Source organism: Brienomyrus brachyistius, chromosome 1 (genome assembly GCF_023856365.1).
Source record: "Brienomyrus brachyistius isolate T26 chromosome 1, BBRACH_0.4, whole genome shotgun sequence".
In the NCBI taxonomy this organism is placed as follows: domain Eukaryota; kingdom Metazoa; phylum Chordata; class Actinopteri; order Osteoglossiformes; family Mormyridae; genus Brienomyrus; species Brienomyrus brachyistius.
This window is the reverse complement of record NC_064533.1, coordinates 14,539,562-14,551,931: the sequence shown is the minus strand read 5'-3', so window position 1 is coordinate 14,551,931 and position 12,370 is coordinate 14,539,562. Positions and strand designations below refer to the sequence as shown.

Below are 12,370 nucleotides of genomic sequence, written 5' to 3'. Positions count from 1 at the left end.
TAGGAGTAAACTAAGAATTTAAAGTTACAATTCACAATAGTTAAGAATACGAAAAGTGCAGACAATATATAAGAATGAATTTAACAATATATACATAGAATAGAATAAAATGGAAAATAGAAGAAAGAGAGGAATCATATTGCACTATGAACAACTGACTGTACATTGACTGTAAATGTGCGTTTCACAGTTGACAGCAGGAGACAGCAACATATCTAAGGTGACCTTCTTAATTACATGTCACATTTATTTAGCAGACGCTTTTATCCAAAGTTCTGTACAATTGAGTAAAATGGGTCAGTCGGTTTCTGGGACAATTTGGGGGTGAATATCGAAGCGATAAAATCATTCTACTGAGCGTGGGATGTAATCCAGTGACCTTCTGATTACAAACACGGCGTCCTAACTGGCTGAGCCACACGCCAGGTTTCAGCATACATGATTCGTAAGTTCTGGAAAATTGGTAATTTACAGCTAAATGCGTCATTTGGAGTAACGGGTTAAAATGAACAATTTAGGTGTTCCTTTTCATGCTTTAAGTCATGCTTTAAGGCACACATAGAATCAATAATCGGCACACACACGGCTGAGTCTCGTGTAATTTTATCTTGACTAAGATCATGGGAAAATACGAAAAAGAAAAGTTTTTGTGCTTCCACCCATGATAGATTTTTTTATTTGATCGGGTTGATGTTATTGTTTTTACAAATAACTGGATTGCTCTGAACTGGGGGGGCCGGCAATATAAGATATGCTTTCGCGGGGCCCAAAATCTCTAGCAACAGCCGTGCGTGTAATAATATTTATAATATTTAATATTATAATGTTACAGGTATGATTTGGAATAATAGAGATTGTAAATACTAAGACACCTTGACTTCATGAGCCTTTAATCAGTTTTAAAACCACGCAAAAGGCAAATCAGACCTGATAATACTTATGATGCGACCTGCGCTGTACCTTTAAGGGGAATCGAGCAGCGGAAGTCGGTCGCTTTTTTGCACTTACGGTACTTCCTTCTAGAGCAGTCAACTGCAATCTTCCGTACACGGCGTATGGAAAATAGATATTGTAATAAAATAATGTGAGTTTTGGGGGTGCCTGGCTAATGGTTCTCACATTTGCTCGGCGTGTTCACAAACACATTGTGTTAAGGGTGACTGGCGATCGTAATGCAACAAGTGAGAGGCATAAATCGTCATGGCTAAAGCGACTGCAGGTACATTTTAAGAATATTTCAAGAATTGTTTTAGTTAATACATTTAGTGTTACACATTCAGTACATTTTTGTATGAATACGTTGTTTTGCTCTAACATTTAAGCATGTAGGTTTCGCATGAATAATCAAGAACAAGTTATTAAACAGTTTACTGTGTTATATGTCTAGGACAAGCGGGGTAAAGAAAATGTATGGATGGATGGATGTGCTTTATATAGATATTGCAATACGTATTTGTTGTACATTTTACTGGGAAGGATGTAGGTATAATTAATTTTTGGTTAGTAGGTCATATTCATTTCAGACTGCAACGTGAGCGCTTGGCCAATAATTACACAGCTTTTAGTTGTTTGAATTTAACGCAATACAGAAGTTCTACACCCCGTGTTATGCTATTATGCGAAATATGAATTACGACGTATTTCAGAAATGAATGCGTGGATAATAGTGATCATGCCACATGTTAAGGAATATTAAGAGAGATATTCACGATTTACCGAAATACACACTTCCTCCTCTGTGCTGCGCTTTTATGCGAATCTGTTTAATAATTAAAACAATAGTTTTAGGAAAGTTGTTCTTTTGTTGTTACAGAAACAGGAATTTGTAACAATGTTTATTTAAAATGGATACATGTCATAATTATTCATCTACAGCATTGCTATATAGAAATAATTTCAGCACATTTGTTATAGTAAATGCCCCTAGATAAAGAGTAAATAAGACTCGCTCTCAGATGAGTCTTTGACCCATTGACTTGGTTAGATTCTGGATTTCTGCGAGTAGAATGCTTCTTGCAGACTTTGAAATGGCACCCCATAGTTCATAGTTTGAATAAGCCAGACATCCAGAAGCATAAATCTGTCGCTTACTGATGCTACGTAGGTTCCCAATGGGATTCAAATGGGGTGAAGATGCTGGCCACTCCATCAGATGGTCATTTTTGAAGCCCGGTTTCATCAAGTTCTCCTCTGTCTTCCTGGCAGCATGTGGTGGAAACTTTGTCATGCATGAGCATCATTCTCCACCCTGATGCCCCAGGTTTACTTTTGTACAACAAAGTTGTTTTTCATAAATTTAATGTAAGCGCTTTCAGTCAAACTTCCACATCCAGGAACTTGCCAGTTACTAATCAGCTCACCACAGTTATCTGTGCCTTAAATGTCACACCCATCACCTCCTTGCTGATGTCTCAGACTGAGGAAATCTGTTGTTTTTGACCCAACTGCCGCTCCATCCATAGAGAATTGATCAATGAACAGCAAGGCTTGGAAGTATTTTGTCGCCACGCCATGCACCTCACTTGGTGGCTGCCTTTCAACGAAGACAGAAGATCTGACCTTACTTAATTTTTCAGGGTGGTGAAGTGTCGTGCCGGTGGTTGATCTCGATACATTTTTGAACCAGCCTGGTCAGACATGTCTTTGCTATTTGCTAAAGACTTTTATTGTTAGCACTCGCTTAACAAGGAAGAGTTTACATGGTGAAATAACAACTTTATTAACAAATTTACAGAACTTGCTTGATACTGTGGTACGACACAGTTTTGGAGGGGAAAAAAGTGCAAAACTTTTACAGGTGTGGCAATCAGTCAAACTCACACAGATGATGCGGCTCGCATTAAATTCCTTTTAATGTCAGACTCGCTAAGAGGGAAGGTATCATGAATGAACTGTGATGCACCCTGTTTACCTTCATGGGCAGTATATCGAATATATCTGTACATTGTCCTAATCGCAGATATGGTTGTGTTACAGGTACTTTTCTTGTCATCAGTAACGAATTTTGAGAAAGAGACGTTGGAGAAGGACTACTTCAAGATGATGGCAGACATGATGGTGCTCTGCTTGATTCTGGCTGTCTCCTTGGCTCTCTGGGTCGTTTCTATGACAGCCAGCACGTATTATGGTGAGCTCTGCTCCAAAAGCAAATCTGATTGGTTCTGCCACTCATCTGTCCATGAAGCTATGTAACATGGAAAATAACATGACGTATTTTTCTCTGCAAAGCTGCAGGCATAAGCGATGAGAGTCATTTTTTGTAGCTTTTATCTTATGCTTGCAAGCCACTGATGGTGCCCCCCCCCCCCCCCCCCCCCCCCCCCCGTCACCTTGCAGGGACGCTGCAGCCAGTGTCTCCCTGGCGCTGGTTCTTTTCTATGCTGGTCCCCATTATTCTTGTCACACGTGCCATCAAGCGGAAGAGCCTTGACCACAGTGGTGCGTTAGGAGGTAAGGAGTCAATGCTTGATTTAATGCTAATAAAATTGCTACAGAAATTTGATCTAAAGAACATGAGGTTTAACAGTCGTCACGCTGGTATGAAATAGGCCGACTCTCCGCGGCATTGTAATAATGAACCGGCCGTTTCATGTCATTAATTGAGATGAGTTATGTATTTTATTTGTTGGGGTAATATTACAAAGCCAGTTACAGATTCTGCTGCTAGCATCATTCAAGCTGTTGTAGGTAAAATGCATAATTATAATGGAATGTATGTCTTACTGTTGAAAACTTATGGGAATTATATTTTGTTTGCGAATTATATGTTTTATTTCAAAGCTATATTCTGTGTCAATCAATTGGGAAAAATTGATAAATTCATTTTATCATTTTATACACAAATTCATCCATTTTATTATTATTATTATTATTATTCTCATAATCAATAATACACAATTATTATTATTATCCATACATCCATTTTCCAAACCGCTTATCCTACTGGGCAGGGGTCCGGAGCCTATCCCGGAAGCAATGGGCATGAGGCAGGGAACAATCCAGCACACTCACACACCATTCACTCTCACATGCATTGCTATGGGCAGTTTAGCAAATCCAATTAGCCTCAGCATGTTTTTGGACTGTGGGGGGAAACCGGAGTACCCGGAGGAAACCCCACGACGACACGGGGAGAACATGCAAACTCCACACACATGTGACCCAGGCGGAGACTCGAACCTGGGTCCTAGAGGTGTGAGGCAACAGTGCTAACCACTGCACCACTATGCCACCCCCCCCATCATCATCATCATTATTATTATTATTATTATTATTATTATTATTATTATTATTATTATTATTATTATTAGTAGTAGTAGTAGTAGTAGTGGTAGTGGTAGTGGTGGTGGTGGTGGTGTTGGAGCAAGAGCTATGCAATGCACTTCCCACATAATGGAACATTGTAATTAAAAGATAATATGCAAGGCTAAGACCATTCGTGGCACATAAGAGACCAGCATAGGAAGATGTTTGTGTAGGCTAGTCGGGGTCTTCCCAGGTTCCCAGAACAGATGAGTCTAGAGCTGGTTCTTGGAGGTTGATGACTGGATGTGGTTTGGCAGCTCATCCCGCTGTCAGGAAACCATACTTGAGAAACATCTAATGTGTGACTTCAGACGTGACAGAGCACTGTCACCTTAATGGCCCTGAAGGCCAGCACCGAGGACTCGAACTTGATGTGACCGTCTCTAGAGAGCCAGTGAAGAGCGACAAGGAGGGTGTAACATGAGAGAATTTAGGCTGATTGAATAGCAGATATGCTGCTACATATTCAGTCATCTACAGTGGGTTTTCAGCACCGGCTAGCAGTCCTGTCAGCAAAGAGCAGCCGTGGTGTAGATGCCAGCTGATAGCCTGGGGCTCATGCTGCGATTAAATTATTTAACGACTGTCTTTTGCTACGTTAATAGGCCACACAACACTGTGATGACTCTAGCTCGAGGTGGGTCGACCTTATTCCCAAAACAGGATGTCATCTCTTGTTGTCACTTTCACTGAAAGTTCTGCTGTGCTTTTGAGAACGAAAGGGTGCCATCCTTTCAAACGATCCCACAAATTTGTTGGGTTGTCTGAAAAGCCTTTTCTCTGGTCCCCAGACTTGTTAAAATATTTCCACATTTAAGAAGCCATTTTATAGCCAGTGTGCATTAAAACTCAAAACATTCACTATGCAGGCATGTTTATCAAGTAAAACTAGGACTGAGGCTTTCAGGTGAGGGGTTGCTGCTCAGGATGCTTGTGGCTGTTCTGAAAACCACAACTGTGGCTTATGGATATCACACGCGGTATTGATAATTATACATAAGTGGTTCCAGCCCTAATATCCGAGCCATCTGTGGTAATCAGAATTTATGTAATGGCCCAGAATGTTTTAGTTTAAGTGGTGCATCATACAGGACAATTGGACTTGATTCTCTAGGCTAGATTCTCTAGGCCAGATTCTCTAGGCTAGATTCTCTAGGCTTGTTCTGACTAGTTAAGATTTGGATTTTCACCACTAGAGGGAGCTAAAGCTTACTTTTCCCTGAACTACTTGAGCTGGGTATTAAGAAATGAGTATTGAGTTTAGCTGTGTATCCTATTGGCTTTGAAAAGTATACATTTTTCTTTATTGATTACTCCTTTGTAGCAATGCTGGTTGGATTCCTTCTGACGATGGCCAACCTGAGTTTCTTCTCCTCCTTGCTGGCATTTTTCATAACGTCCTCGAAACTCACAAGATGGCGGGAAGACGTTAAAAAGCGCATTGATTCCGAATATAAGGAAGGTAAAACATTTCATTTTACATGCAGCATCCACAGACCTTAGGATATTGTTTCTTTTTTGCTTTGAAATACTTAATTTTTTAAATAAAATATTACATGTATTGTACATTTAATCATTCTTCCAGCTTACTGTAAAAATTTGTCAGATTAAAAAAAAAACTGCCATTATAAAAGTACTTTTTAAGCAGCATTTACCAGCGGCAAATCTGTATATCTGAAAACATAGCTGGCTGTGTGTATTAGGTGGTGGGGAGTGAGATGGGTGAGAGCAGAGATGGGGTACCTCCCACCTCTGGAGAACTATGTATGGAGGTCTCAGAATAGAGAGTCAGGCTGGCTGTTGTGGCTTCTTACAGGTGGCCAGAGGAATTGGATACAGGTGTTCTGCAATGGGGGTGTGCCTGCCGAGCTGGCCCTGCTCTACATGATCGAGGTGGGCCCTGGCGAGATACCGATAGACTTTGGCAAGCAGTATACCGCCAGCTGGATGTGCCTCGCCCTGCTGGCCTCTCTGTCCTGTAGTGCAGGGGACACCTGGGCCTCAGAGGTGGGGCCCGTTCTCAGCAGAAGCTCCCCCAGACTCATCACCTCCTGGAAGGTGGTCCCGCCAGGTAGGATTCCTCTCCCCATAGCTGGTTTCCACAGTGTCCATGTGTCAGTAGGGTTTCTCTCCCCACAGCTGGTTTCCACAGTGTCCATGTGTCAGTAGGGTTTCTCTCCCCACAGCTGGTTTCCACAGGGTTCATGTGTCAGTAGGGTTTCTCTCCCCATAGCTGGTTTCCACAGTGTCCATGTGTCAGTAGGGTTTCTCTCCCCACAGCTGGTTTCCACAGGGTTCATGTGTCAGTAGGGTTTCTCTCCCCATAGCTGGTTTCCACAGTGTCCATGTGTCAGTAGGGGTTCTCTCCCCATAGCTGGTTTCCACAGTGTCCATGTGTCAGTAGGGTTTCTCTCCCCACAGCTGGTTTCCACAGTGTTCATGTGTCAGTGGGGTTTCTCTCCCCATAGCTGGTTTCCACAGGGTTAATGTGTCAGTAGGGTTTCTCTCCCAACAGCTGGTTTCCACAGGGTCCTCAGTAGAGTTTTTTTATGCCTTTCCAGCCATCCAATCACAGCTGACTGGGCCTAGAACCTTTCCCAGGCAACATGGGATATAAGACAGGGGCTCACAGTAAATTTATTTAATTAAGGCTGCCTAGCAGATACTAGTTGTAGTTTTTTTTTCCCCCAAAATGTTATTTAGTATATATTTGGTGATTTTTCATGCCTGCTGTGTTTTAATTTTTGTGGTAAGCACTTTAATAATACAATTTATACCTACATAAACTTTACATTTAAAATGAACTAAATAAATGTAAAATTAAATACATTTATAATTACGTAAACATTTATGCATCTGTGTTGATTTTAGTGTTATACTCAGGAAGAGTCCAAGATATTTTACGTTTTTGAAAACTCCGTGACAATGCCAGAGAATCTTAAAAGTGTCCGTGTGATTGTATGATTTTACCAAAAAGTTATTTGTTGTTAGTGGAAATTACTCTACTGAAAGCGACACTAACCACGGCATAATTTCAATTTTTTTCTTTGCCACAGGTACAAATGGAGGAGTTACCCCTATAGGCCTAGTAGCAAGCCTTCTGGGTGGGATGACAGTGGGTGTGGCTTACTTCATCTCGCAGACCTTATTCGCTAGGGATTTGAATCTGGCAGCCCCTCAGTGGCCAATCATTGTGTTTGGGGCTGCAGCTGGGCTGATTGGATCACTTCTGGATTCTTTCCTTGGAGCCAGCATGCAGTACTCAGGTGGGCTTTGTAAAGGCTTCTAATGTCCTCGGTACAGGGCAAGCAAAGTGACATTGCTGGAATTAAGTCACAACAGTCAGGAAGTCCCCTATAATTTTTGCAGTTTGTGTATGTTTGTTTAACAATCTTAAGGTTTGGCTTTGACTTAAAGCGTTAGGATGGGGGTGGGGAACCTGTTCCACAGGGGGCCAATGTGGGTGCGGCTTTTTTGGAATGAAGTCATAATCAGCCAATAACAGTGGGTCCCTAGGACTGGAGTTGAGAAGCACTGCTTTAATATTGGCTGATTGAGAGGTCACCCAAAAAACCCGCACCTACACCAGCCCTCCGTGGAGCAGGTTCCCCACTCCTGCTTTAGAAGAATTTATTGGGATGAATAGACTTCAAACCACTCTAATTTGGAAAGTGACGCTTAGATTGTCCCTTTTTCTCATTCCTGGTTATAGTCAGCTGAACAGGGACAGTCATTATGTGGTACAAGTTGGCAAAGGTAACCAGACAAGGTATATGTACAGTATGTGAGAGGCCAGTGTAAATAAATTCTAGTATTATAATATGACGACTTATGCCTGGAAGAAACGTGTGCTGTTCACAAGAATAGTGACAACTGGTCAATGTCTTCCTGGGTGTGTGTGTGTTTCTTTCAGGTTATGATGAAAGCACTGGAAAGGTTGTGAACCATGAGTCTCGGACTGCAAAACACATCTGTGGAAAACCCATTCTGGACAACAATGCTGTGAATCTGTTCTCTTCCATCCTCATTGCCTTGGTTATGCCTGGCATCGCATGGGGCATCTGGCCTAGAAAATAAAATCTAAAGCAGCCAATGGATGGTCAAAAATCAATTTTCATAGAATGTAAGGGTGCTGTATTGAAACCTTTTGTTCTGTGAGAAGATGAGTGCAGTATTCTCTTTTCAATTACTATTTTATATTGAACCTGGAAAGAGTGATTTAGTCTAAAATGAAAAAGCAGAAGAAAATGTTTGTTTATTCCGCTGCATTGTCTTAAGAGTTTTGGTGTATCCAAATGGATCCATGACCTCGTTACTTCCTCTGATTACTGCATAGTCATATTCACATTACCGTATGATAAATAAATCTCCAGCACTTTGTTAATATTGTATCAAGTTTGTTTAATGGCAGTAATATATGCATATAATGGTGTTTGTAATGTTTCCTGAAAGAATGTGAATGGATACACCTTTAATTGTTTACTAATATATTTGCATACTAGCAGTATCTGGGACTTTACCACCATGCTGATGTTCATTATTCAATGTGTGCATAAATCACAAGTTTTATATTCTGGTCATTTTGTGAAGCAAACAATGTAACTTTATTTTCAGTTCACTGTGTCCCCATCACTCTGAACAGAATAAGGGATTGGAAGACAGATGGATTTGTCTGAGTTGGTACTGTTATCATTTTTAGTAAATCTTTGTTGTTGAAAGTAACCATACAAAATATACACCTTTACTGGCTAATTGTGCAATGCCTTAGTTCCAGCATCAATGACTGTAATGTGAGTTTGGACGTTGGACTCCACGGATAACATGTCCTTCTGAAAAGTAGGCGGAAACTCAAGGTCGGCTGTTAAAATTCCTCAACGTGGGCTTGTTGCTCTCTGCCTGGTAATGGAAACTTTTTCACGGAATCACAAAATCCGTTACTCACTCTGAGTTATTTGCTGCCATATTAAGGTCGCTGATATATTTTTGTAACAACAAAAACCTTACCAGTGGCAGAATGACCGTAATTCAAAATGTGTAACGTTATAAATAAAATTATTTAATCAATATATTTCATTTTTGTTTTCATAACTGGCCAGCTGAACTTCCTCTACTGTTGCTGCAAACCATCCATTAATACGCTTTACTTATTCATGTTCGTTCAAATGTATATATCTGTACACATCTTTTAGGTCAACGAGCGGCACTGTGATCCGTTTGTAAAATTCCCCCATGAATAGGTCAAATAAATTCAGTCACCATTTTTACAGTCATTGTGAACTTATTAAAAGCACACTAGTCGTCCAGTTAATTGTTTTCAAAAAGGTATTTCGTTCATTCAGACGATCCAGCTTAACCCGTTTAACCTAAAAACGCCCAAACGCGTCCAACCCTGAAAGGTCTCCAAAGCCCTGCAGCTCCAGCCAATCATTTTATCGCGTTTGAAATACGGCACACGCCGAAGCTGCAGCCAATTAGATGCTGATATTTGAAACACGTCACACGGCGCCACCTTCGAAATGCTTTGTTTATAGACGGAAGGCGCAATACTGTTAAACAGGTGAGACGAGAGCGAGTTAACAATACAAGAAGTGAATAAGCTGCAGAATTACTACTCGACGGTAAGGTACGTTTTTAGTGTATACTATGATTATTATTGATAAGTATGGTCAAGTCCAGTTAGATATAAATGATGGATAAAGCTAAATTATAATTAATGAATGAATTTGGTTGGTTGGCAATATGATGACAAGGAGAATGTAACTGAATCATTTCTTTCTAAATCGGTGTCACGCACTTTGGAGGGATGCTATACATTTGCTAGATCTCTTTCAGAATGATCAGTTGCAGTACAATCCGTGACAGCACGGTGACACGGTTCGTTCCGTTGACCTTTTCCGGAACGATGTCATTTCGGTTTGATACTGTTTTCCTGAACGAATCGTGGTTTGTCAGTTTCTATTAAAGCCGATCCCCTTTTTGTAGCTTGTGGAGAAGATGCAGAGAGTAGCATGTCCACTAGGTTTTCCATTCAAAAACAGTTTATTTACTGTCGGTGGTCGAATGCTATAATTTCTTAGTTTAACATGAGAGATTTTCCATTTTTACCTTTCCTTCAGATATTCAGCGTAACTATCTTAACCAGGCTTACAGCGACAGTGCTCCAATGTGACTAATGCATATGTGGTGAACAAAAAATTCTGTCTACTCTGCGATGTCTGTGGTGGCAAATGGGGTCGTTGTAAGGATTCTTGTAAGAGAAATCAAATTATTCCTTGTTAACAGAAAATGAATTCGGGAAAAGCACTACAGACAGCTGCTCATCCAAACCAGCATCCACCAACCCCAAGCTTTGCGAAGAGAAGGAAGGCACAAGAAAAGTAAGTCTTGAGTGAGTAATCAAGGGCGCGGTGAGTCCGTGTGCCTGCCATGCTATAGCGTATCACAGTAATCTAAAGATGAGGTCATCTGGTAGCTGAGGTCCTCAACTGATAACACACTTGGTATGTTTAACTCGACAAGTTCTGTCTCTCTGATTAAAAAGGCATGTGCGGGTGTGTTCTGTTCAAATGCTGTGTGTGCGCAGTATAAATTTGGCTCGACCCCTTTTGTGTTCCTTTATACCCAGAACAGACATCAGAAGTCCGACAGACAGCATGATATCTCCATGTACACGCAGACTCATGAAGAAAGTGACTAAGGACGTGTAAGAACGAAGCCACAAACAGTCCTACGTAACATGGAAATAAAAAAACTTCTCTTTTAATTATACTATTCCTTTGGTTATCCTGTATTACATTAGTAAAACTTGAGTTATTTGTAAGTTTTGAAGCTAGCCACCAATGTATTTACAGCAGCATAACAACGGACAAACAAGCTACACCTACTGAAATACCAAAATGTGATTTTTTTTTTCTTGATTTTTCTTCTCTAGGCAAACCTTACCACCCGTGCCTGTGTTTACTGCAGAAGACAAGGAAAACACTCCCACATGAATATCTTGCATCTAATGAATGAAGGTGTCTCAATATTTAACCTGCTTGCATTTTGCTCTTGATGCGTGAAATGGCTAGTAGTCTCAAGTGCATCAAACTAGTTTGGTATCGACACAGAAGGCTCTGGCTGTTTGGGTCAGACTCCTTAATCCACACTGATAGTTATCCAGTGTTCTGAGCTTTGTGGTTATGACTGATAATTGCATATGGCTTGGAACGGTGCACAGCCAAAAGGCCTGATGCCAAATGTCATTAAACGTTGAACCCCTTATATAATTTGACTGCTGCTTATCGCATCAGGTAAAATTCTGATGGTAGATGTGCTTCTGCTGTAAGTGGTGATTGATTAATAATTAAAGGAAAATTAGGGTGTTAGTGCTTTTAGCAGTCTTGGGTGTTATCCGATTGGAGCGTGAATTGTCCTATGGGTTGTTGGTACTATGTAGGCCCCTTTGATCTAAAGGCACTTAGGGGCTTTTGGGGGCTGTTATTGTTCTGTTGGAAAGCCTAGTTAGTGTTGGGTGAGTTTTTATGCATCGCAAACTGCATTTCTGAGACTGTCTGAATGCTACCCAACTAATGTTCAGTTTGCACACTGTTAAACTGCCTATGTATGACTTCGCCACACACTATATCCTTCCCTAAGAAAAATAAAGGTAATATATTTATTGGCAACTTGGGATAATCATTTTGTCCACATAATGTGCCGCTTTGGTGTGCTATAACAAGCTTTACTCTTGATTTTACTGTACTACCCAAAGAAATTGTAAATCTCTTACTGGCTGGATTGTTGTAATAAAACTGTTCAACGGATGCTTACTATTCACCAAAGAAAACACTGAAATGATGAAAAAGCAAACCTTTATAGAATGCGGAAAACAATGGGATTCCCAGGCGTCTAATAAGTAGGGGTAATTTACTAATGTTTGGCAAAATACTGCATAATATTAAACAAAATTATGAAAAAGAGACTGAACTAAAGATGAATTCTACATTGCACTATAAAAGTAGCTCAGGTTGGTAAAGCGCTGATACCATTAAAATTGTGTGTGTGTGTGTATATATACAAAAAG

At 40.5% G+C, this 12,370-nt stretch overlaps 1 protein-coding gene across 7 annotated transcripts; it reads left to right on the top strand.

Annotated features, from left to right (window-relative positions):
• The first annotated feature begins 1,003 nt into the window (after positions 1–1,003).
• Positions 1,004–11,972, top strand: tmem19 (transmembrane protein 19). 7 transcript variants are annotated; one of them, XR_007399670.1, is made up of 10 exons: positions 1,004–1,084; positions 2,977–3,127; positions 3,337–3,450; positions 5,630–5,767; positions 6,122–6,376; positions 7,362–7,571; positions 8,219–9,928; positions 10,588–10,682; positions 10,931–11,008; positions 11,237–11,972. XR_007399670.1 is itself a non-coding variant. In XM_049025341.1 (8 exons), the coding sequence occupies exons 1-7, from the start codon at positions 1,109–1,111 to the stop codon at positions 8,023–8,025; spliced, it is 987 nt and encodes a 328-aa protein (XP_048881298.1). In that variant the 5' UTR covers positions 1,010–1,108; the 3' UTR covers positions 8,026–8,061; positions 8,219–8,350. The 7 variants fall into 7 exon arrangements, 2 of the variants coding, with proteins under 2 accessions (XP_048881298.1, XP_048881307.1); XR_007399666.1 differs by having other exon boundaries at positions 1,009–1,219; XR_007399667.1 differs by having other exon boundaries at positions 1,010–1,219; positions 8,219–9,923.
• The last annotated feature ends 398 nt before the right edge of the window (positions 11,973–12,370 follow it).